General features: G+C 49.8%; 2 protein-coding genes across 2 annotated transcripts in view; one reads left to right on the forward strand and one right to left on the reverse strand.

The window, feature by feature from the left end:
• Window positions 1-1,096: 1,096 nt before the first annotated feature.
• CDC25A (cell division cycle 25A) lies at window positions 1,097-11,192 on the reverse strand. Its single transcript, XM_083186607.1, has 17 exons — window positions 10,992-11,192; window positions 10,555-10,737; window positions 9,439-9,518; window positions 9,203-9,254; window positions 8,033-8,071; window positions 6,933-6,969; window positions 5,776-5,874; window positions 5,297-5,410; window positions 4,470-4,604; window positions 4,101-4,172; window positions 3,880-4,020; window positions 3,710-3,805; window positions 3,544-3,606; window positions 3,375-3,473; window positions 2,846-2,976; window positions 2,597-2,708; window positions 1,097-2,407 (listed from the first exon to the last, which is right to left on the reverse strand). The coding sequence occupies exons 2-17, from the start codon at window positions 10,710-10,712 to the stop codon at window positions 2,267-2,269; spliced, it is 1,569 nt and encodes a 522-aa protein (XP_083042733.1). The 5' UTR covers window positions 10,713-10,737; window positions 10,992-11,192; the 3' UTR covers window positions 1,097-2,266.
• The window catches only part of LOC146079907 (zinc finger protein 783-like), a 173,892-nt gene continuing 158,427 nt past the window's right edge, over window positions 11,022-26,486 (forward strand). Inside the window, exon 1 of the mRNA XM_083186612.1 lies at window positions 11,022-11,375. The gene's annotated coding sequence lies outside the window, so the exon portion shown is untranslated. The remainder of the gene's footprint in view (window positions 11,376-26,486) is intronic.

Genomic DNA, 26,486 nt, shown 5'->3' on the forward strand with positions numbered 1-26,486 from the left:
CGCTGTGGAATATGTGTGCGCTATATAATAACTGGTAATAATAGTCTCTGTACAGCGCTGCGGAATATGTGTGCGCTATATAAATAACTGGTAATAATAGTCTCTGTACAGCACTGCGGAATATGTGTGCGCTATATAATAACTGGTAATAATAGTCTCTGTACAGCGCTGCGGAATATGTGTGCGCTATATAATAACTGGTAATAATAGTCTCTGTACAGCGCTGCGGAATATGTGTGCGCTATATAATAACTGGTAATAATAGTCTCTGTACAGCGCTGCGGAATATGTGTGCGCTATATAATAACATTCTCTGTACAGCGCTGCGGAATATGTGTGCACTATATAATAACTGGTAATAATATTCTCTGTACAGCACTGTGGAATGTGTGCGCTATATTCTCTGTACAGCACTGCGGAATATGTGTGCGCTATATAATAACTGGTAATAATAGTCTGTACAGCGCTGCAGAATATGTGTGCGCTATATAATAACTGGTAATAGTCTCTGTACAGCGCTGCGGAATATGTGTGCGCTATATAATAACTGGTGATAATATTCTCTGTACAGCGCTGCGGAATATGTGTGCGCTATATAATAACTGGTGATAATATTCTCTGTACAGCGCTGCGGAATATGTGTGCGCTATATAATAACTGGTAATAATATTTTCTGTACAGCGCTGCAGGAATATGTGTGTGCTATATAATAACTGGTAATAATAGTCTCTGTACAGCACTGCGGAATATGTGTGCGCTATATAATGACTGGTAATATTGTCTGTACAGCGCTGCGGAATAGGTGTGCACTATATAAATAAGGCAAAACCAGGTCGGTTATATCTCTTTAAAAATAAATATTGCCCCAGATCTACCTCACAGTAGTCCCACCTGCAGCCACTCACTGCCTCCACGGCAACCATAGTCCCACCCCTGCAACTATAATATGTCATCTTGTGTATAGAGAGCCCACGGCACCTGTAAGTCAGCTCCATCTAGTATGTCTGAGCATTCTTACGGCAGCGCGTATCCCACCGTAACCGCACAATAAAGGTGAAGCGATTACACAGCAGACAAACATGACCAAGAGTCAGACTGGTTTTATGTTGTTTATTTCCCTGTAAGACAGCAAAGATACAGGCTGCATATTCCCTACAGGACACAAACCCCTGAAATCAGAGTCACATGACTAAGATCACAACGTCACATTTATGGAGACATGAACTACGACTGGCTCTGGCGACCCGTAGTCCTTCATGGTTATAAGTGGATTCAGGCGTCATACAAGACAGATACCAGCAGATGCCAAAGTAACTGAGCATTTCTCAATCTGGAATGGAAGAGAGTTCAGATGCTGCAGCGCAGTTCTCCAGCTATTAATTCCCAACAACAATATTCATTAAAACCTTGCCCACCATGCATTAGACGTCTCAGTGGTATGAACCGCTCATACCAAGTTTGGCCTCTGTTCAGTCAGGATCCGACAACTCTGGTACAATGCAGGCGCCACACACAAAAAGCTGCCTCTCGCGTTGCTTCCGTTTTACCATCGCCGGTGCAAACGCTGATTAACACAATGAAGTAACGCAGAATTATTCCAAGCTAGGAGGAAGCTCTGACAACACCCTTTTTGGAATAAAACCAGATATTTTCCCTAAAGTGATTCTTTGATTCAATCGGAACTCAAAAACTGAAGATAAAACCGTAAAAAAATAAAAGACCTAGAGGTACACAAGGTAAACTGGATGAGGCACCTACATTCACCAGGGTCCCCAACATATCAGTACCAGACACCCTACCGCTGACAGATGGAACGCAGGGCCTGAAAGTCTCCCCCCCCCCTTATGTGCTAGGGTAACATCTCAAATTTCGAACAGGTCACGTTCTCTGGATTTCCTGAATCCCACCGACTAAAATCAAGAAAACATGATCTGTTTTGAAGCATAATTGGGGGAGACGACACTTTAGACTAGAGCTTCAGGTCAGCAGCATAAACGTAGTTACAATAAAATAGGTCATAAAATCAAACCCACGGTGGAACATTGATAAACCCCCATAGAATGGTTATATGTCCGGTCATTAAGTACAGAGCAATCATCTACCTCCAGGCAGTGCAGCATGTTCCCACCTCGGTAGATGAAGGGAGCTCAGTGACTTGTCTGACCAGGGATTGTGCAAAGTATCTAGGACAGAAGTCTAGAGCTCCCCCTGGTGTTTAGTCTGTGCTACTGTGTAGTGGCCATTGGAGTCCAATAAGTGCAGGTCCTCACAGCTTTTTAAGACGACTGTACAGCTCTCGCTTACTCTTCTCGCCAGCCCAAGTGCGGCTCTTCATGCGGAACCGCCGCAGATCGTCCTTGAAGTCTTCATGGAGCATAGGCCGGTAGCTCTCAGGATCGCACAGTGACTGGAGGGGAGAAGAGTCAATAATGAATGAGGAGTCCCTTATTAGGCCTTGGAGCAGAGGGTTCCCTAAACACCCCCAAATGCACCTCAACTGGATGTATAACATGTGCGGGCCGCATTTAAAACATCAGTTACAGTCTCTGATATTCCACTGGATAACCAGCATCACCTGATAGGGTGGAATAAGTACCTTGCACTTTTGGAAGAAGTCTTTGTAGCCGCCCAGCAGAATGTACAGCTCAGGGTAGTGCAGCTTGGGATACTCATTCAGGTCTCTGTCCTTCTCCCGTAACATCTTGCACCTGCAGAGAGACTCAGGCATCACTTTCAGATCTAGTGACCGTAACCGGCCTCAGCCACACGAGTGACCGGCTGGTGGTGGGGGGGGGGATACGGATTGCACTTTATCTAGATCTGTAAGAGCACATGGCCAACTTACATTCGAGGGCCCCTCTCCGAGGAGAACTCGCAGTGGAAGATCAGAATCACTCGCTTGGCTCCGTGTGGTCGGATCGGATTCTTTAGGAGATAATCCTCCACTTCTTGTTCCATGTGCAGGTTGACTGCGCTCTGTGAACAGAACATTCTATGTTACATGTATGTTCCCCTTAACAAGATGTTGCAGTGACCTACAGTCTCATTGTAAGAATGTCGGGTACACACACACACACACACACGTCTTAAAAGGGAGGAGTCAGATAAAGCCTTCCCGGTACCCACCAGCTCCCTCTGAGAAGCCATTACATCAGCAATGCATATGGTAAGAATTAAGCACACGAATACTCCATTAAGACCCACTGGACGGATGGGCAGAGCTTTAAGTTACCTAGGAGAATGCAAGTCTGACTTCACCTCACAAAACACATTGTAGTGCACCTTTGCCCTACTACTGAGCATTGGAGAAACCACACTGGACAGCTACGGGGTAAACAAAACCAGGGCCATTCGCTACAGGATTATCTGCTTACCTTTATGTGTCCCCCTTCATACTCATATGGGTATCTGCAGTCAATGATCACACACCGCTCAATGAGGTCCTTGAAATATCCATTTAAAACCATGGCCACCTGCAAGTTAAACAGTCAGCACTGACCAGAGCCACGTACACACCACACATGCAGGTGACTGTAGACGTACCATCTCCGGGGTGACATATTTCAGCTCCTGACGTTTACCACTCACAGTCGGAAATAGAAAGGTCTAGGAGGACAAAGACAACATTTAATGCATCCAGTAGTCACAGGTGCAGTAACCATTACAGACCCTCTAAGGACCAGAGGCCCAAGTAACAATGGGACTTTACCTTTGAGAAGTCTCCAACAAGATCTTTTTGGTCGCTGTCCAGTAAACTTTCAATGGTGTCTTTGGAGAAGGACTTGGAGCGCTGCAGATTTGTGCTCTGTGACAGAGATAAGGAGTTCAGACATTTACAAGTATCTCTCCATTAAGCCAAGTTGCCAGGCGTGTACTTACCATTGTGGAGTCCTCCGTGACCTCAAACATGCTCCGACGCCTCTTTATCTTCTCTGGCATGTCTCCCTGCGCCAGCTCAGTCCTCTTCAATGTAGGTCTGCCCCCTGGAGGGTGATTCTGTGGGGATCCAGTCTCACAACACTGAAAGACAACAGCAGAATGACTACGCGGTAAGGCTTTCCATAACCTACGGCTAAAGCAATGAGGTGGTAAGTACTCACAAGTCCAGCGCTTCTCATAACCAAAGGAGCCGTCCACAGCCTGGCAACGCCACACGGGAATTCAGGCTCATCCTGGGGGGTGTAAAAAAAAAGGGCAATGGTCATTTCCGTGCAAGAGACAACAGATCCTTATGGAATAAGCGTTACACTGGCAGAGCATAGTCCTGTTGGGGTGGACACAAGACATAATATATACTTTGTGCCCAGTATAACCCTGGTGATACGGAGGATCTGCAGCAGATCCTGGTTATAGGGCTGTATGTAGTGGGAACATCCCTATGGCGACGCTGCACAGTATTCAGCCTGAACTGCGTTCTCCAGAATAGGACAAGCCCTGTGTCTAGCACTCGGCCATGGACCCCATCATACCTCCTCATCGTCTCCATCCAGCATGTCCAAGAAGCCATCATCGCTGCCTTCAGTCGTAGTGGATGTGCAGGAGGACTTTCTTCTGAACGGCAGATCGTAGCCTCCAACCTCCACGTCCTTCCCAGGAGAAGAAAACTGGGGCAAGGAACAAAACCAAGAACGGACATTTAGTATGGAACAATTTCTCAGGAGCAGCCAAATAAAGCCTGGACCTCAGGCCGGGGAACCGGTTACTGTACAGGGGTCAGACCACAGCACCGAGTCATCTGATGTTACATGTGCTGCTGATCACCTTAAACCAGTGCTTCCCAAACTAGTTTTTGTAAGACCACTCCCTAGAGTATTGGAATTTTCTTCACATCACCCCATAGGCCAAAAGTGAGCGAGAACATATCACACCTACAGATTTATCTATCTGGGCGCCCTAACAGGTCAGTGCTGCACAGGCAGCGATTGTACCCGATGTATCAACAGCAGCACAGTTTGGGTCCATGGGCTACAGCCCACACTTCCACCGGGATAGTGCAGTCTCTGCTACTCCTCCCCAGCAGATTGCAGGCAAAGGCTCCGTTTGTGACCCTGTCCCAGAACACAAAGCATCCTGGGCAGTAATATTCCACCCAGGATGCAATCTTTAATAAGTGGGCACCTTAATGTGGTTTTCGTGTAGTAACTTAGTAGATGCAGAGTCTACCAGCAGCCCAAAACAAGCCTCCACAAATGGACACTGAATCAGCAGTACAGAGGACATGATGACCGGTAGAAGTACATAGGAAATCAACACAATTCAGGGCATGCTGACAGGGAAGATGTTATACGCAGAATACCATGCATGCTGGAGCAGACTTCTGCCTTTGTACAAGTGCTTCCTTGCCACCTGCCTGGCACCGAAACGAGCTTCTGAAGCTTGGTCTAACTGGCATTTTGAACTGGAAGGATTCCTGGAAATACAAAGTCAGTGATCTCCATTACAATCATAGACTCTCTAACAAAGCACTAAGCAGGCTGGCAGCTGGGAACGAGCGATGGGCATCCGTTCTGACATTGTAACAAATGCCCTTGAGCCAGATTGTGTATATGCTGGAATGACTTACGGAGGCCTGAACGGGCACAAGGTCGCCAGCGACAGCTAGGTTTGCCATTAATGTGAACACATGCAGTCACCCATACGCCAAGTGATGTAGGCTATTTATTGACATCACAGCAATTCTGCCCAACATTGTGGATTTGTGTATCCAGCTTAAGCCCACGCACAGCCACTTAGAAGTAATAAACATTACAGACAAAAGATCCGCAGGAAACTTACATTTTCCTTGTTCTCCGATTCACTAGAGTCAAAAACGTCACAATCCAGGGTATCGGAAAGATTCCTCTTGAACGCTGGGCTCGACCCAAGGAATTTTTGCTGAAAACACAGAACATACTCAAATTTACAGCATAAGTTTACAAGGCTTCGCGCTTTCATACTACACGAGTTGTTGTACTCATGATTGCTGAAACCCTGTGCCATGGCACCATCAGGGTAGTTTAACCATCCCCCACAGCTTGTGCCATTTTGCCACCTTTTAGAGAGCTGCCATTCAACGGTCTGAACAAGGAAAATGTGCCACAAGCAGAAGTTGTGTAGGTTCAAAGCCCCAAGTCCAGGCTTCAGAACCGGTGCCCCGTTTCACCCAGCACCAAGACAGAAGGATGATAGGCTTGTATGCCCAGCAATATGCCAGATCAACCAAATATTCAATGCCCACAATATATGCCCAAAACAGCTGTAGAACAACCAACAGCCCCTGCATTACGGAGGAAGTGAGTCCGGTTAAAAGGTTGACAGAACGACATAGGGCCATATTCAATGCGGCCGGTGAGGGGGTTAAATGGCTGGGATTGCCGAAAATGAGCGATCCTCACAGTTTAACCACCGCGTCAGCCGCTCACCCTATTGTACATTCCGGAGGAATCCTTGCTGTCACAGGATGGCAGTTGATACTGACCGTGCGAGCTGTGACAGCGAGCAGGCAGCACTGCTCGCAGAAATCATTGACTATACACAGTAGCACTGATCAGTGGTGATCGGCTGTACAGAGGCTTCCATCTGAAGAAAGCATTATGTACCAGAATGTGACGCATAGCAAAACAAGACCCGTTACACAGCCACTAGGGAAACCTACGGAGGCAGCAGGTCTCAGATAACCACTGCAGTCTCTCCTAGATATAGTCAGGGGATCTTTAATATTTGCCAGTAGCCCCCCACCCCCAAAATGTAGGAGACCCTCTAAAAACACTTTGATAAATATGCCAGATCAAAGATAAAAATGTTACTATATCTGGTCGTACAGGAAACACTCAGACCCGTGGGAACCGAGATCAGCCAATGGGGAATGTAACAGTTTAGACTTTTATTGCTGTTGCAGTATAAATCCCCGCAGCCTGGAGGGAATACACTAGTGCGCATGTCACAGGACTCACCGGCAGGGAGCGTCTCCTTCCCAGTGGTAACTTGGTTCTAGAATAAGAGTATATAAGAAAGGTTAGCTGTAACACATGGCGGATTTATATCCAATTCAAACGGCAGCCTGGTAAACTTATTCTGCTCGTCTCTATGAACATTTAAGAGTGGACGATGGGTAGTCAGATTGGAAATTAATGGGAATAAATAAGAGTCTCACATGAGATCCACGGAATGCAAATACATCTGTACAAGCTGTGTGGGATTGCAAGAGGTCAGCGGTTCTAAAACTGTGGGTGTCCTGACCATCTCAGCATAGGGGTCAGGACTCCATGTCGCTGGTCAAGCTAAAGACCAGTCTGATCTCTCAGCCAGTGATCCAGGGAGTCTGAGAAGTCAGAGGAATGGACCACACATGTGGCGGCCAATCTGCAGTAACTTGCTGGGGTCCTGTCATTGTGAGTGTCCCAGAGAAAAACAGTTTGAGAACACTTGCTCTAGGTCACAGCAAGGAGGGGAGACCAGGGGTATTCTGCAACTATTTAGGAGTCTATGGAGATAGCGTGATACTTCAGGATCATTGTCCATTTTCTATATTATATACCCATTAGGCGGCAGCCACAAATCTGCACAAGGGTGAGATGATGAATCTATAGGGGTGTACACATGGGGCAATTCTGGCTACATCAACAAAATCTCTTAGGTTTGCCTGAATCGCCCCATGTGTACACAGCAGGTGATAACGATGTGCGGCCCCGCAGTGACGCATCGCGCAGGCGACAATATTCTTGCTACACTGCTTTTACACTCGACAGTTAGTGGGAATAATAGTAGCAAACTAAACCATGCAGATGATTGCAAACATCACTGGGAGAGTAGCCCCAATAATCTACACTGCCCGTTCTCCCCCTCAGCTAACGCCAGTGCTCGGTTTGTAGGGGAATATTTCTATAGCACTAGCATAGTCTCCTGTTATTCCAGCTATGACTGGACTAAGTGGTCCGCCTTTCCACGTGGTTCACCCTCTGCACCGGCGTGTTCCCAGCAGCCCAGGAGGAGGAAACCCTGATCCAATCCTTAACGACTGGACAACAAGTATTACTTAATGTGCGGTACTTACGTCATTATTCGGCTGGAATCAAAGAGAGACTTCTCAAACCTAAAGACAAAACATATATAAATATAGTGACGCTTATTACAGGTGTAGGCGATAGAGATATCTCTAGGACTACAGCAGCTGGATAGGTGAAGCCGTTACGAGGCTTTATATGGGTTCTAGCTCCCATACACCCTAGTGGGGAGGGATTAGCCTGGAGCACAGGGTGAGGGAGTGCGTCCAGTTTATGTTCAAGCATAGGAAGGGGTTGATAGCATTTAAGGGGGTTGGGGGCCCCAAGATTTCTGTTGACGGCCGTGCAAACACTACAGATAATACTGGGAGTCATTGCTGCTACACAATGGAAACAGGGATGTCTGTTACACCATATAATACCATGATAATTGTTACAGTGTCACTAGGCTGCAAACCGTAGCTCCAGCTAAAGAGACTGCTCCATATACATACTATGCAATAGGTAATAGATGGCCCAATACAGGCCGTGTGCCGCAGATGGGCGCCCTCATAGCTGGAGGTTATCCCAACTATGTAACCGTATACCCTCAGCCCTTACTGCTGACATCAGCACCAGATGTAACCGAGACCATTCACCAAGCGCCCAGTTATCTTCTACTTACTAGGAAGATACAACTCCTGAGGAAGCTGCTGAGAAGTGTTTCAGGCGGAGAAACGCGTAGAGGACACAACTGGCTACCACTAGAAACTACCTATGATCAAATCTCGGATATGACCGCATGATAGGATGGCACCAGCGGTCGGAGAAAAATCGGGAGGTACCTACAAGCCAAGCCCCACCACTGCGACTAAACTGAGACCTACTTAAGTATATAACCACTTATAAATGTGCACATTGAGTGGGGACCGACTTTTTGAACTAACCCTACTAACTGGTATACAAAAAGGAATAATTCCAGCATGCATGCATAAAATACTAACCGGTTCCAAGAGATGGGGAATGATTAATTCTTATTATATGTTGTAAGTCTTGTCTGTCTATTGTTGGCCGCAATATTCTTATAAATTTGAATATATTATTCAGCACAGCGCTGTTGCGAACATTTTTTCTTCCTACTTGGTTCTTTATAAGGGGTTTAGGTAATCCCTTTTTTTTGGTACAGCTGCAGTGCATAATAATTCAATCTGCGATCAATATCATTTTGATCTTCTACTTACGTTTCCTCCAGGTCTCTTAAGCTCATTCCATCGGGGTAATCAAGTCCGAGGCCTGGGAACAATGAGGTTCAGTCCACGGTTACTATACACATACTATATAACAGTATGCTGCTGCGCTACCCCAGCTATAGGCATTGTATAGACTACTCACCACTTTACACTGGCAGAACGTACTACTGCAATGCCCAACCCAAACCCTGTATGGGGGGAAGGGGGGCAGATGCCAGCTCACTCACCAGCATCCATGGACTCTGTGGAATCGGTCCTCAGCATCGGCCAGCGGTCTGCCAGTTTGCGCTTGGGGGTTTCACACTGACTGCGGAGACAAGAGAAGCTGTAACCCTTCCCAGAGAGGGCAGAGGCCTAGCTGTAGTCCCCTGACTGACATGTGTGGATAATAGGCCTCCATCCTGCTACAGCTTATTACAGTCACTTACTAATTACTCCACATTACTATACATTTGCCATTCATGAAGGAAGTTTGGCATACTGATTCCAAAGCCCTGCCAATTTAGATACCGAGCTGGCACAGGCAGAGCCCCATGCCATCCCACCTGCTCAGACTGGTACAGGCCCAAGCCAGGCATGCGCTATCTTTCCGACATTCACTGGATATTACCCACTCAGGTTGGTACATACCAATGTGTGGCATGCATAGGCCCAAGCCAGGCCAGGCATCCCCCCGCAGACTAGTAACATGCCACCCCTCACCCACTGCACATTACTCTGCTCAGACTGACATGCTGCACAAGACATCCCTTAACCGCTCAGACTGGTACATGCCAACTGCAATGGCAAGCAAGCACAGGCACCTCCCACATCAACAGCTCAAAGTGGTGCATGCCAATGTCGTGCATGCCCCAAGCCAGGCACATTATCTCTGCCACCTCCACTGGATATTACCCGCTTGGACTGAACTTAACAACGGCAAGCATGCAGAGACCATGCCCAAGCCCCCCCACATTCCCTGCTCAACCTAGTACATGCAGCCACCTGTACCAAGCAGGCACAATCCCAACCCTGCCACATCCAATGCACATCCCCCACTCAGACTGGTACATGCCAAGCATGAACAGGCCCAAAACATGCACAGACCTCCCACATCACCTGAGACTGGCACATGCCATCACTCTCGCATGTCCCCACTCAGACTGGCACATGCCACCAGCACCAAGCATGCACATCCCATTGCCATCTACCTCCACCACTGGGGCACACATCCTTACCTCCAACACCACAAGCTAAACATAACTACTCCACCCACAATGCCAACTGTACCCCCTACCTGGCACATGCCACCCACTGCCCCCAGACCAGGCCCTGCTGCTACAGATGGGCAGTGTGATAGTTACCTGCCCAGGACATCCAGCTGCTGCACGTTCATGGCCAGGTGTGTGACTGGAGACAAGGCCGAGGCGGTGTCCGCCGCCTCGCAGGAGAAGAGGGCCTTCACCACGGGCAGCCCGGTGGGGCGGCTGCCGACGACATGAGCTGGGGCCGAGCGGGACATTTCAGTGCGGTCGGGCTTCAAGATTCTGCAAACAAAATATCAAGTGGTCAGAGCGCTGCGGGCGCAAGAAGAGAGCGCGGGGACCTGGGACCAACGTAACAGCTGATGGGTCACAGCCATGCGGGCGGCCACTGGGGACGGATAAATCTTTAGTTTCACAGATACGCGGGCGGCTGTCATATGTAATAGTGCGACCCGGGGGAATGGCGATAAATCTATAGTTTCACAGGCGGGAGGGCGGGCAGTTATAATAACAAGGCCAGAGGCGGCACGTTATACCTGTGCGGGCGCAGGTGGGAGGCTGAGTGTTCTCTGTAATGTCCGGAGGGGGGGGAGTGGATTCCGTGCACCTCACAACCGGACAGTGGATGTTACTTGTTCCCAACTCGGCCCGCAGCTATCCTCTTAACTCTCCCCGAGAGACATGTCCGCCGCCTTGGATTTGGCGCCACACGAGTCCAGCCAATCGGAAATGAGAGAAAAAACGGCACAGCCAGTCAGAAGCCCGGAGCGAGGGCCAATCCCTTTCTGCTACTCCCCAATCGGCGCCATCTGTGAAAGCCGTCGATTGGTCAACGCGTGAGTGACGCGAAGACTGACCGATAGCAGCTGACATCGAAGCCAGCTGGCGTAATGAATGACAGGCGTTCCAACCAATAGCAGGTAAATTAACAACTTGCCAGGAAAGAAAGTGACAGCGGCACCGCCCAATAGCAGCAGCTGTAACCAGGGCGTGACGTCATGATTATAGACAGCTGTCAGTATGATGAGTATTATTAGTTGTTATTCTTATTATATTATTGTTATTATTATTGTTATTGTAGTTGTTGTTATTATTATTATTATTATTGTTATTATATTATTATTTTAATTATTATTGTTATATTATTGTTATTGTATTTATTATTGTTATTATTATTATTATTATTATTATTATGGTTATGGTTATATTATTATTTTTCTTTCACATCACATAAAACATTTTGAAACATTTTGAAAAACTGTAATTTTAAATGGTATTTTAAACGGGTCTAGTGTTCATATTGCAGCAGATTACCATTTAAAAATACCGTTTAAGTACCATTCACATCACCAGTCAAGCCGTTTAACCTCTGAACACGTTTCTACCCACAGCTTATTTCCTGGTTCAGGGAAGGGACACAAGACAAGGGACAGCCTATCACAGTGCTCGAACCTTTATTTTTTACTAAATACCATTTCAGTGCCATTCATGCCCCTTTCAGACCGCACTTTGTAAACGGTATATTGCCGTTTTTTTACCGTTTTAAAACGGTAATCTGTGCGGTCTGAAAGGTGCAGGACCACTTAACCGGTTAGAAAATACCGTTTTTTCTAACCGGTTAAAATGCAGGGTCCTACCCGTTTCAGAACCGGTATTTTAGGCTCAAAATCGGTTCTGAAACGGTATTTAGGACCCAGCCAATGAGCTGGGTCCTAAATGCAGCGCAGTGAATATTTAATGAGCGCTCATTAAATATTCACACCACTGGAGCCGCCCCGCGCCCCCCCCCGCGCGCGTGTCGACACCCCCCGCGCGTGTCGACGCCCCTAGTGGATCCCGGCACTGCAGTTCTGTATGGTCGGAAGCACTTATGAAAAAAAGTGTCTTTCAGAAAATGGCTGCCCCATAGGAAACCCAGTTTAAAAAAACTGTCTTTCGTATGGGGGCAGCCATTTTCCAAAAGTCACTTTTCTTATAAGAAAAGTGACTTTTGGAAAATGGCTGCCCCCATACGAAAGACAGTTTTTTTAAACAGGTTTTCCTATGGGGCAGCCATTTTCTGAAAGACACTTTTTTTCATAAGTGCTTCCTACCATACAGAACTGCAGTGCCGGGATCCACAACGGAGGTACCGGCTGCACGGGGTGGGGGTGGGGGGGGGGGTGGTGTTGGTCGACAGGGGGGGCGGGGGTGTTTGGGTCGACATAGGTGGGGGGGTGTCGACACGCGCGAGGGGGCGTCGACACGCGCGGGGGTGGATGTCGACACGCGCACGGGGGGGGGGAGGGGGGAGCTGCACGGAGGGGAGGGCTGAAGGCTGCACTGGCTTTGACCCTGTATTTGGAAAGTTTCCAAAAACGGGTCTGCCAGTGTCAAAAAATCGGCACTTAAACGGTAATATACCGTTTAAGAGCTGCGGTGTGAAAGGGGTTTTATCTGGCAGACCCGTTTTTGGAAACGTTTTCAAATACAGGGTCAAAGCCAGTTATGCGGTCTGAAAGCAGCATCAGACAGCACAAAAAACGGCTCTGAATTGGCTTTAAAACGGGGAGGACTCTGCTTTTTAAACGTGTTGAAATACCAGTTAACTTTAAATGGTATTTCAACTATGACACTTTCACACTGCAGCCTTAAACGTTTTAAAAGGCAAAAAAACGGCAATATATCGTTTTAAAAGTGTGATGTGAAAGCTACATTATATTATTATTGCTATTATTATTATTGTTGTTATTGTCGTTTTTATTATTGTTTTTATTATTATTATGGTTATATTATTATTATTGTTTTATTATTATTGTTGTTATTGTAGTTATTATTATTATTGTTGTTGTTATTGTAGTTATTATTGTTGTTGTTGTTGTTATTATTATTATTATTATTGTTATTAATATTAATATTAATATTATGCTTCAGTTCAGAACATGGGACCCCCTGGGCTTCACATGCTACCACCACGCACGCGGACAGCTTGTGGCAATACAGGTTGAGTATCCCGTATCCAAAATGCTCGGGACCAGGAGAATTTTGGATAACGGATTATTCCGTATTTTGGAATATTTTAATATTTCAATGATATATTTTGAAGCATCTTGCATTTATGCTGTATAAACACATAAAATAAACACAAATATATTTTATTTGTTCAAAAAACAAGGTTTCAAAACATGAAACAAAATGTGTGTACTATCTCAGATATTGAATTTGAATGCCAAGCAATCATTGTCTTGCACATATATAGTGCCAGTTACATATCATGTCCTCAATAGTGCTGTTACAAATGTCCCCAGTGAGTTTTTAGTTAAACAAATTTTTTTTTCCACTTTCTGGAAAGTATGGTTTTCGGAATAATTCGGATAACGGATATTCGGATACGGGATACTCAACCTGTAGTAGCCTGTGGTTAGCGAATTGGGTACTTGTGGAGTATCACGGCTCCCATCGTATGGCATCGTATGTCATATGTAGTGGCATACGATGGCATACGATGCAATGCGATTTTTACTGATTTTTGAGCATTTTTGAGGTATGAAAAGGTCGTAGGACGCGTACCGCCGCCCCTCGCGGGCTCGCTGCACTCGCCACGCTTCGGGTTGACGTTGATAGTGGGGGTGGTACACTATGAAAAATGGCATTTGGGGGCATTTCACAAGTTTACTACACATTTCAATGCATTTGGATGTATTTCAGTGCAAAATCGGGTGCGATCGCAAATTACAGACCCGTTAGTTTAACATCAATTGTGGGTAAACTATTTGAAGGATTTTTAAGGGATGGTATCCAGGAATATTTAGATCATCACAGTCTACTCAGTACTAACCAACATGGGTTCGTGAAAAATCGTTCATGCCAAACTAATCTACTAGGGTTCTATGAAGAGGTTAGCAAAAACCTCGATAATGGAAATGCTGTAGATGTGATTTTTCTAGATTTCGCTAAAGCATTTGATACTGTCCCACACAAGAGATTGATTAATAAAATGGAGAACCTAGGATTGGGTGAAAATATCTGCAGATGGGTAGGGAATTGGCTATGTAATAGAGAACAAAGAGTGGTTGTGAATGGTGCCGTATCAGATATAATACCGGTACTAAGTGGAGTGCCACAGGGTTCGGTTTTGGGGCCCATTTTGTTTAACATTTTTATTAACGATATTGGGATAGGGTTACTCAGCAATGTATCCATCTTTGCAGACGATACAAAACTTAGCAAAGTCATCAAATCACCAGAAGATGTCACCATGCTTCAAAATGATCTTGCAATTCTAGATGAGTGGGCAAAAAAATGGAAGATGAGGTTCAATGTAGATAAATGTAAGGTTATGCACCTTGGGAGACACAACCAGTGTGCAAGTTACAACCTTAGCGGAGAGGAACTGGGTAATTCCATACTTGAAAAGGATCTAGGAGTCCAAATAGACAGCAATCTAGGATGTAGTGCCCATTGTAATGTAGCTACAAAAAAGGCCAACAAAATTCTGGCATGTATTAAGAGGGGAATGGAAACTAGGGACTCAAGGGTAATTATGCCACTGTATAAAGCATTGGTGAGACCTCACCTAGAGTACGGAGTACAGTTCTGGGCCCCACACTATAAAAAGGACATCATAGAATTAGAAAAAGTCCAAAGGCGAGCAACAAAGCTTATTAGGGGAATGGAGAATTTAAGCTATGGGAAGAGATTAAGCAATTTGGGACTATTTACATTAGAAAAGAGACGTTTAAGGGGGGACATGCTCAACATGTACAAGTATATCAAGGGCCAATATAAGGAACTGTCACACACCCTCTTTTCTACTAGAAAGGAATCTAGGACGCGAGGGCATGAGTATAGATTAGAAGAAAAAAGATTTCATTCAGCTAGTAGAAAGAATTTCTTTACGGTCAGAACAGTCAAACTCTGGAACTCTCTTCCCAGAGAGGTGGTAACGGCTGGCTCATTAAATGCGTTCAAGGCAAAGTTGGACAAACATTTACTGGAGAAAACCATCCATGGGTACAAATAAGAAATATAATTTGTCTGTAAAGTATCACTGGAGCCGTGATACTCCACAAGTACCGCAAATTGTTTGGCAGCATGGTAGCATAGTGGTGAGCATTGCTGCTTCACACGGTAACTGAGGCTACAAATTCAGTTTGTGGTCATATCCCGCCTGTGTGGTGTCAGTATGTGCTCATGCCTGTGTGGAGTCAGTATGTGCTCATGCCTGTGTGGAGTCAGTATGCGCTCATGCCTGTGTGGAGTCAGTATGCGCTCATGCCTGTGTGGTGTCAGTATGCGCTCATGCCTGTGTGGTGTCAGTATGCGCTCATGCCTGTGTGGTGTCAGTATGCGCTCATGCCTGTGTGGTGTCAGTATGCGCTCATGCCTGTGTGGTGTCAGTATGCGCTCATGCCTGTGTGGAGTCAGTATGCGCTCATGCCTGTGTGGAGTCAGTATGCGCTCATGCCTGTGAGGAGTCAGTATGCGCTCATGCCTGTGAGGAGTCAGTATGCGCTCATGCCTGTGTGGTGTCAGTATGCGCTCATGCCTGTGTGGTGTCAGTATGCGCTCATGCCTGTGTGGTGTCAGTATGCGCTCATGCCTGTGAGGAGTCAGTATGCGCTCATGCCTGTGAGGAGTCAGTATGCGCTCATGCCTGTGTGGTGTCAGTATGCGCTCATGCCTGTGTGGAGTCAGTATGCGCTCATGCCTGTGTGGTGTCAGTATGCGCTCATGCCTGTGTGGTGTCAGTATGCGCTCATGCCTGTGAGGAGTCAGTATGCGCTCATGCCTGTGTGGTGTCAGTATGCGCTCATGCCTGTGTGGTGTCAGTATGCGCTCATGCCTGTGTGGTGTCAGTATGCGCTCATGCCTGTGTGGTGTCAGTATGCGCTCATGCCTGTGTGGTGTCAGTATGCGCTCATGCCTGTGTGGTGTCAGTATGCGCTCATGCCTGTGTGGAGTCAGTATGCGCTCATGCCTGTGAGGAGTCAGTATGCGCTCATGCCTGTGTGGTGTCAGTATGCGCTCATGCCTGTGTGGTGTCAGTATGCGCTCATGCCTGTGTGGTGTCAGTATGCGCTCATGCCTGTGTGGTGTCAGTATGCGCTCATGCCTGTGTGGAGTCAGTATGCGCTCATGCCTGTGTGGTGTCAGTATGCGCTCATGCCTGTGTGGTGTCAGTATGCGCTCATGCCTGTGTGGTGTCAGTATGCGCTCATGCCTGTGTGGTGTCAGTATGCGCTCATGCCTGTGTGGTGTCAGTATGCGCTCATGCCTGTGTGGTGTCAGTATGCGCTCATGCCTGTGTGGAGTCAGTATGCGCTCATGCCTGTGTGGAGTCAGTATGCGCTCATGCCTGTGTGGTGTCAGTATGCGCTCATGCCTGTGTGGTGTCAGTATGCGCTCATGCCTGTGTGGTGTCAGTATGCGCTCATGCCTGTGTGGTGTCAGTATGCGCTCATGCCTGTGAGGAGTCAGTATGCGCTCAGGCCTGTGAGGAGTCAGTATGCGCTCATGCCTGTGTGGAGTCAGTATGCGCTCATGCCTGTGTGGTGTCAGTATGCGCTCATGCCTGTGTGGTGTCAGTATGCGCTCATGCCTGTGTGGTGTCAGTATGCGCTCATGCCTGTGTGGTGTCAGTATGCGCTCATGCCTGTGTGGTGTCAGTATGCGCTCATGCCTGTGTGGTGTCAGTGTGCGCTCATGCCTGTGTGGTGTCAGTGTGCGCTCATGCCTGTGTGGTGTCAGTATGCGCTCATGCCTGTGTGGTGTCAGTATGCGCTCATGCCTGTGTGGTGTCAGTGTGCGCTCATGCCTGTGTGGAGTCAGTGTGCGCTCATGCCTGTGTGGTGTCAGTGTGCGCTCATGCCTGTGTGGATTCAGTGTGCGCTCATGCCTGTGTGGAGTCAGTGTGCGCTCATGCCTGTGTGGAGTCAGTGTGCGCTCATGCCTGTGTGGTGTCAGTGTGCGCTCATGCCTGTGTGGTGTCAGTGTGCGCTCATGCCTGTGTGGTGTCAGTGTGCGCTCATGCCTGTGTGGTGTCAGTGTGCGCTCATGCCTGTGTGGAGTCAGTGTGCGCTCATGCCTGTGTGGAGTCAGTATGCGCTCATGCCTGTGTGGAGTCAGTATGCGCTCATGCCTGTGTGGTGTCAGTATGCGCTCATGCCTGTGTGGTGTCAGTATGCGCTCATGCCTGTGTGGAGTCAGTATGCGCTCATGCCTGTGTGGTGTCAGTATGCGCTCATGCCTGTGTGGAGTCAGTATGCGCTCATGCCTGTGTGGTGTCAGTATGCGCTCAGGCCTGTGTGGAGTCAGTATGCGCTCATGCCTGTGTGGTGTCAGTATGCGCTCATGCCTGTGTGGTGTCAGTATGCGCTCATGCCTGTGTGGTGTCAGTATGCGCTCATGCCTGTGTGGTGTCAGTATGCGCTCAGGCCTGTGTGGTGTCAGTATGCGCTCATGCCTGTGTGGTGTCAGTATGCGCTCATGCCTGTGTGGTGTCAGTATGCGCTCATGCCTGTGTGGTGTCAGTATGCGCTCATGCCTGTGTGGTGTCAGTATGCGCTCATGCCTGTGTGGAGTCAGTATGCGCTCATGCCTGTGTGGTGTCAGTATGCGCTCATGCCTGTGTGGAGTCAGTATGCGCTCATGCCTGTGTGGAGTCAGTATGCGCTCATGCCTGTGTGGAGTCAGTATGCGCTCATGCCTGTGTGGAGTCAGTATGCGCTCATGCCTGTGTGGAGTCAGTATGCGCTCATGCCTGTGTGGAGTCAGTATGCGCTCATGCCTGTGTGGAGTCAGTATGCGCTCATGCCTGTGTGGTGTCAGTATGCGCTCATGCCTGTGTGGTGTCAGTATGCGCTCATGCCTGTGTGGTGTCAGTATGCGCTCATGCCTGTGTGGTGTCAGTGTGCGCTCATGCCTGTGTGGTGTCAGTATGCGCTCATGCCTGTGTGGTGTCAGTATGCGCTCAGGCCTGTGTGGAGTCAGTATGCGCTCATGCCTGTGTGGTGTCAGTATGCGCTCAGGCCTGTGTGGTGTCAGTATGCGCTCATGCCTGTGTGGTGTCAGTATGCGCTCATGCCTGTGTGGTGTCAGTATGCGCTCATGCCTGTGTGGTGTCAGTATGCGCTCATGCCTGTGTGGTGTCAGTATGCGCTCATGCCTGTGTGGTGTCAGTATGCGCTCATGCCTGTGTGGTGTCAGTGTGCGCTCATGCCTGTGAGGAGTCAGTATGCGCTCATGCCTGTGTGGTGTCAGTGTGCGCTCATGCCTGTGTGGTGTCAGTGTGCGCTCATGCCTGTGTGGTGTCAGTGTGCGCTCATGCCTGTGTGGTGTCAGTATGCGCTCATGCCTGTGTGGTGTCAGTATGCGCTCATGCCTGTGTGGTGTCAGTATGCGCTCATGCCTGTGTGGTGTCAGTGTGCGCTCATGCCTGTGTGGTGTCAGTGTGCGCTCATGCCTGTGTGGTGTCAGTGTGAGCTCATGCCTGTGAGGAGTCAGTATGCGCTCATGCCTGTGTGGTGTCAGTATGCGCTCATGCCTGTGTGGTGTCAGTATGCGCTCATGCCTGTGTGGTGTCAGTATGCGCTCATGCCTGTGTGGAGTCAGTATGCGCTCATGCCTGTGAGGAGTCAGTATGCGCTCATGCCTGTGTGGTGTCAGTATGCGCTCATGCCTGTGTGGTGTCAGTATGCGCTCATGCCTGTGTGGTGTCAGTATGCGCTCATGCCTGTGTGGAGTCAGTATGCGCTCATGCCTGTGAGGAGTCAGTATGCGCTCATGCCTGTGTGGAGTCAGTATGCGCTCATGCCTGTGTGGTGTCAGTATGCGCTCATGCCTGTGTGGTGTCAGTATGCGCTCATGCCTGTGAGGAGTCAGTATGCGCTCATGCCTGTGTGGTGTCAGTATGCGCTCATGCCTGTGTGGTGTCAGTATGCGCTCATGCCTGTGTGGTGTCAGTATGCGCTCATGCCTGTGTGGAGTCAGTATGCGCTCATGCCTGTGTGGAGTCAGTATGCGCTCATGCCTGTGTGGTGTCAGTGTGCGCTCAGGCCTGTGTGGTGTCAGTATGCGCTCATGCCTGTGTGGTGTCAGTATGCGCTCATGCCTGTGTGGTGTCAGTATGCGCTCATGCCTGTGTGGTGTCAGTATGCGCTCATGCCTGTGTGGTGTCAGTATGCGCTCATGCCTGTGTGGTGTCAGTATGCGCTCATGCCTGTGTGGTGTCAGTGTGCGCTCATGCCTGTGTGGTGTCAGTGTGCGCTCATGCCTGTGTGGTGTCAGTATGCGCTCATGCCTGTGTGGTGTCAGTATGCGCTCATGCCTGTGTGGTGTCAGTGTGCGCTCATGCCTGTGTGGTGTCAGTGTGCGCTCATGCCTGTGTGGTGTCAGTGTGCGCTCAGGCCTGTGTGGTGTCAGTATGCGCTCATGCCTGTGTGGTGTCAGTATGCGCTCATGCCTGTGTGGTGTCAGTATGCGCTCATGCCTGTGTGGTGTCAGTATGCGCTCATGCCTGTGTGGTGTCAGTGTGCGCTCATGCCTGTGTGGTGTCAGTGTGCGCTCATGCCTGTGTGGTGTCAGTGTGCGCTCATGCCTGTGTGGTGTCAGTATGCGCTCATGCCTGTGTGGTGTCAGTATGCGCTCATGCCTGTGTGGTGTCAGTGTGCGCTCATGCCTGTGTGGTGTCAGTGTGCGCTCATGCCTGTGTGGTGTCAGTGTGCGCTCATGCCTGTGTGGTGTCAGTATGCGCTCATGCCTGTGTGGTGTCAGTGTGCGCTCATGCCTGTGTGGAGTCAGTGTGCGCTCATGCCTGTGTGGTGTCAGTATGCGCTCATGTCTGTGTGGTGTCAGTATGCGCTCATGCCTGTGTGGTGTCAGTATGTGCTCATGCCTGTGTGGTGTCAGTATGCGCTCATGCCTGTGTGGTGTCAGTATGCGCTCATGCCTGTGTGGTGTCAGTATGCGCTCATGCCTGTGTGGAGTCAGTATGCGCTCATGCCTGTGTGGTGTCAGTATGCGCTCAGGCCTGTGTGGTGTCAGTATGCGCTCATGCCTGTGTGGTGTCAGTATGCGCTCATGCCTGTGAGGAGTCAGTATGCGCTCATGCCTGTGAGGAGTCAGTATGCGCTCATGCCTGTGTGGAGTCAGTATGCGCTCATGCCTGTGTGGTGTCAGTATGCGCTCATGCCTGTGTGGAGTCAGTGTGCGCTCATGCCTGTGTGGTGTCAGTATGCGCTCAGGCCTGTGTGGTGTCAGTATGCGCTCATGCCTGTGTGGTGTCAGTATGCGCTCATGCCTGTGAGGAGTCAGTATGCGCTCATGCCTGTGAGGAGTCAGTATGCGCTCATGCCTGTGAGGAGTCAGTATGCGCTCATGCCTGTGTGGTGTCAGTATGCGCTCATGCCTGTGTGGAGTCAGTGTGCGCTCATGCCTGTGTGGTGTCAGTATGCGCTCATGCCTGTGTGGTGTCAGTTTGTGCTCATGCCTGTGAGGAGTCAGTATGCGCTCATGCCTGTGTGGAGTCAGTATGCGCTCATGCCTGTGTGGTGTCAGTATGCGCTCATGCCTGTGTGGTGTCAGTATGCGCTCATGCCTGTGTGGTGTCAGTATGCGCTCATGCCTGTGTGGTGTCAGTGTGCGCTCATGCCTGTGTGGTGTCAGTATGCGCTCATGCCTGTGTGGTGTCAGTATGCGCTCAGGCCTGTGTGGAGTCAGTATGCGCTCATGCCTGTGTGGTGTCAGTATGCGCTCAGGCCTGTGTGGTGTCAGTATGCGCTCATGCCTGTGTGGTGTCAGTATGCGCTCATGCCTGTGTGGTGTCAGTATGCGCTCAGGCCTGTGTGGAGTCAGTATGCGCTCATGCCTGTGTGGTGTCAGTATGCGCTCAGGCCTGTGTGGTGTCAGTATGCGCTCATGCCTGTGTGGTGTCAGTATGCGCTCATGCCTGTGAGGAGTCAGTATGCGCTCATGCCTGTGAGGAGTCAGTATGCGCTCATGCCTGTGTGGTGTCAGTATGCGCTCAGGCCTGTGTGGTGTCAGTATGCGCTCATGCCTGTGTGGTGTCAGTATGCGCTCATGCCTGTGTGGTGTCAGTATGCGCTCATGCCTGTGTGGTGTCAGTATGCGCTCATGCCTGTGTGGTGTCAGTATGCGCTCATGCCTGTGTGGTGTCAGTATGCGCTCATGCCTGTGTGGTGTCAGTATGCGCTCATGCCTGTGTGGTGTCAGTGTGCGCTCATGCCTGTGTGGTGTCAGTATGCGCTCATGCCTGTGTGGTGTCAGTGTGCGCTCATGCCTGTGAGGAGTCAGTATGCGCTCATGCCTGTGTGGAGTCAGTATGCGCTCATGCCTGTGTGGTGTCAGTATGCGCTCATGCCTGTGTGGTGTCAGTATGCGCTCATGCCTGTGTGGTGTCAGTGTGCGCTCAGGCCTGTGTGGTGTCAGTGTGCGCTCATGCCTGTGTGGTGTCAGTGTGCGCTCATGCCTGTGTGGTGTCAGTGTGCGCTCATGCCTGTGTGGTGTCAGTGTGCGCTCATGCCTGTGTGGTGTCAGTATGCGCTCATGCCTGTGTGGTGTCAGTATGCGCTCATGCCTGTGTGGTGTCAGTATGCGCTCATGCCTGTGTGGTGTCAGTGTGCGCTCATGCCTGTGTGGTGTCAGTGTGCGCTCATGCCTGTGTGGTGTCAGTATGCGCTCATGCCTGTGTGGTGTCAGTATGCGCTCATGCCTGTGAGGAGTCAGTATGCGCTCATGCCTGTGTGGTGTCAGTATGCGCTCATGCCTGTGTGGTGTCAGTATGCGCTCATGCCTGTGTGGTGTCAGTATGCGCTCATGCCTGTGTGGAGTCAGTATGCGCTCATGCCTGTGAGGAGTCAGTATGCGCTCATGCCTGTGTGGTGTCAGTATGCGCTCATGCCTGTGTGGTGTCAGTATGCGCTCATGCCTGTGTGGTGTCAGTATGCGCTCATGCCTGTGTGGAGTCAGTATGCGCTCATGCCTGTGTGGAGTCAGTATGCGCTCATGCCTGTGAGGAGTCAGTATGCGCTCATGCCTGTGTGGAGTCAGTATGCGCTCATGCCTGTGAGGAGTCAGTATGCGCTCATGCCTGTGTGGTGTCAGTATGCGCTCATGCCTGTGTGGTGTCAGTATGCGCTCATGCCTGTGTGGTGTCAGTATGCGCTCATGCCTGTGAGGAGTCAGTATGTGCTCATGCCTGTGTGGTGTCAGTATGCGCTCATGCCTGTGTGGAGTCAGTATGCGCTCATGCCTGTGTGGTGTCAGTATGCGCTCATGCCTGTGTGGTGTCAGTATGCGCTCATGCCTGTGAGGAGTCAGTATGCGCTCATGCCTGTGTGGAGTCAGTATGCGCTCATGCCTGTGTGGTGTCAGTATGCGCTCATGCCTGTGTGGTGTCAGTATGCGCTCATGCCTGTGAGGAGTCAGTATGCGCTCATGCCTGTGTGGAGTCAGTATGCGCTCATGCCTGTGAGGAGTCAGTATGTGCTCATGCCTGTGTGGTGTCAGTATGCGCTCATGCCTGTGTGGTGTCAGTATGCGCTCATGCCTGTGAGGAGTCAGTATGTGCTCATGCCTGTGTGGTGTCAGTATGCGCTCATGCCTGTGTGGAGTCAGTATGCGCTCATGCCTGTGTGGTGTCAGTATGCGCTCATGCCTGTGTGGTGTCAGTATGCGCTCATGCCTGTGTGGTGTCAGTATGCGCTCATGCCTGTGTGGTGTCAGTATGCGCTCATGCCTGTGTGGTGTCAGTATGCGCTCATGCCTGTGTGGTGTCAGTATGCGCTCATGCCTGTGTGGAGTCAGTATGCGCTCATGCCTGTGTGGTGTCAGTATGCGCTCATGCCTGTGTGGAGTCAGTATGCGCTCATGCCTGTGTGGTGTCAGTGTGCGCTCATGCCTGTGTGGAGTCAGTATGCGCTCATGCCTGTGTGGTGTCAGTATGCGCTCATGCCTGTGTGGTGTCAGTATGCGCTCATGCCTGTGTGGTGTCAGTATGCGCTCATGCCTGTGTGGAGTCAGTATGCGCTCATGCCTGTGTGGTGTCAGTATGCGCTCAGGCCTGTGTGGTGTCAGTATGCGCTCATGCCTGTGTGGTGTCAGTATGCGCTCATGCCTGTGAGGAGTCAGTATGCGCTCATGCCTGTGAGGAGTCAGTATGCGCTCATGCCTGTGAGGAGTCAGTATGTGCTCATGCCTGTGTGGTGTCAGTGTGCGCTCATGCCTGTGTGGTGTCAGTATGCGCTCATGCCTGTGTGGTGTCAGTATGCGCTCATGCCTGTGTGGTGTCAGTATGCGCTCATGCCTGTGTGGTGTCAGTATGCGCTCATGCCTGTGAGGAGTCAGTATGTGCTCATGCCTGTGAGGAGTCAGTATGTGCTCATGCCTGTGTGGTGTCAGTATGCGCTCATGCCTGTGTGGTGTCAGTATGCGCTCATGCCTGTGTGGTGTCAGTATGTGCTCATGCCTGTGTGGTGTCAGTATGCGCTCATGCCTGTGTGGTGTCAGTATGCGCTCATGCCTGTGAGGAGTCAGTATGCGCTCATGCCTGTGTGGTGTCAGTATGCGCTCATGCCTGTGTGGTGTCAGTATGTGCTCATGCCTGTGTGGTGTCAGTATGCGCTCATGCCTGTGTGGTGTCAGTATGTGCTCATGCCTGTGTGGTGTCAGTATGCGCTCATGCCTGTGTGGTGTCAGTATGCGCTCATGCCTGTGTGGTGTCAGTATGCGCTCATGCCTGTGTGGTGTCAGTATGTGCTCATGCCTGTGAGGAGTCAGTATGCGCTCATGCCTGTGTGGTGTCAGTATGCGCTCATGCCTGTGAGGAGTCAGTATGCGCTCATGCCTGTGAGGAGTCAGTATGCGCTCATGCCTGTGAGGAGTCAGTATGCGCTCATGCCTGTGAGGAGTCAGTATGCGCTCATGCCTGTGTGGTGTCAGTATGTGCTCATGCCTGTGTGGTGTCAGTATGCGCTCATGCCTGTGTGGTGTCAGTATGCGCTCATGCCTGTGTGGTGTCAGTATGCGCTCATGCCTGTGTGGTGTCAGTATGTGCTCATGCCTGTGAGGAGTCAGTATGCGCTCATGCCTGTGTGGTGTCAGTATGCGCTCATGCCTGTGTGGAGTCAGTATGCGCTCATGCCTGTGTGGTGTCAGTATGCGCTCATGCCTGTGTGGTGTCAGTATGCGCTCATGCCTGTGTGGTGTCAGTATGCGCTCATGCCTGTGAGGAGTCAGTATGCGCTCATGCCTGTGTGGAGTCAGTATGCGCTCATGCCTGTGTGGTGTCAGTATGCGCTCATGCCTGTGTGGTGTCAGTATGCGCTCATGCCTGTGTGGTGTCAGTATGCGCTCATGCCTGTGAGGAGTCAGTATGCGCTCATGCCTGTGTGGTGTCAGTATGCGCTCATGCCTGTGTGGAGTCAGTATGCGCTCATGCCTGTGTGGTGTCAGTATGCGCTCATGCCTGTGAGGAGTCAGTATGTGCTCATGCCTGTGAGGAGTCAGTATGTGCTCATGCCTGTGTGGTGTCAGTATGTGCTCATGCCTGTGTGGTGTCAGTATGCGCTCATGCCTGTGTGGAGTCAGTATGCGCTCATGCCTGTGTGGTGTCAGTATGCGCTCATGCCTGTGTGGTGTCAGTATGCGCTCATGCCTGTGTGGTGTCAGTTTGTGCTCATGCCTGTGTGGTGTCAGTATGCGCTCATGCCTGTGTGGTGTCAGTATGCGCTCATGCCTGTGTGGTGTCAGTATGCGCTCATGCCTGTGTGGTGTCAGTGTGCGCTCATGCCTGTGTGGTGTCAGTATGCGCTCATGCCTGTGAGGAGTCAGTATGTGCTCATGCCTGTGTGGTGTCAGTATGTGCTCATGCCTGTGTGGTGTCAGTATGTGCTCATGCCTGTGTGCGTTTCCCCCTGACTTGATGGTTTCCCCGCACACGCCACATGCATGCTGGTATGTTGATTGGATTCTGGCAATATTATTATATGTTTGAGCACGTATATTTCTTCACACAGTGACTGTGGGAGATAATGGCGGGTTGTGATCATGTGACCGCGTCCACCCGTATAGAGACCGGTGTCTGACTTCCTGCGGCAATGCTGCAAGACCGTGAGGCTCCTCAGAAGCTCCATTATCGACTAACATTGATGTCTTCGAACGCAAGTGCCGGGTCTCAGCCTCCTCCAGTGAGATAGACACAGCAGCCATTAGAAAACTGCTCTTCTATGTGCGGTCAGCATCATTATTATTATTATAATTATTTATATTGGTGCCACAAGGGTTCCAGAGTGCCTGACAATAAATACATGATCATCATCTATGTGTGACGTCTGAAGACGCAGTTCTGGGTCACAATGGCCACAGCCCACGGCCACCTGAGCAAGCCTAAGATTACTCAGCATTACGTCGGAGTTCCTCTGATGGGGGGAGGAAATCTGTGTCAGGGGATGAGGCCTCGGCACGTCTATAAAAAGAGGTCCCGGCATAAACAGGTAAAACAGTCCCTGTTGTTGCTCCCCAAATGGCCGCAGCACCGCAATCATTCTGCGGCTTAGGTTGGCTGCGAAGACAATGCAGGGCGCATAACGCATCCTGCGCATGTATAACCCACCCCCCATCGGAGTGATATGCAAGTCACCAGGTATACATACTGCTCTGAATCAGGCCCTCTCTCTCCTTGTTGGTACACAGAGGTTTCCTTTCTATATTACCCCCTGTATGTGCACTCCCAAATCCCGGTCCCACGGTATTCAATTTTTTTAAAAGCAATCAGGATTTTCAGCATGCGGCTCTGTGTGTGTGTGTCGGGGGGGGGTTCGGGAGGGGAGGGGGCTGCATAAAGATCTGTTCTCTGGATGGGGAAGATCTTGCTCCTGGACCGTCTTTTGTTCTGACATCGGAACATTATGGGGCCCATTTATCATTTAATATTTGTGGCTAATTCCCTGAAAATGGGTTGGCCACAGTGGTGCAAGTAAGGGGTACAGCATGTTATGGCGTACCTGTAAGAAATATTTTGCAGGTACACCATA

The sequence above is a fragment of the Crinia signifera genome, chromosome 5, assembly GCF_055691185.1.
Source record: "Crinia signifera chromosome 5, ASM5569118v1, whole genome shotgun sequence".
NCBI classification, from domain to species: domain Eukaryota; kingdom Metazoa; phylum Chordata; class Amphibia; order Anura; family Myobatrachidae; genus Crinia; species Crinia signifera.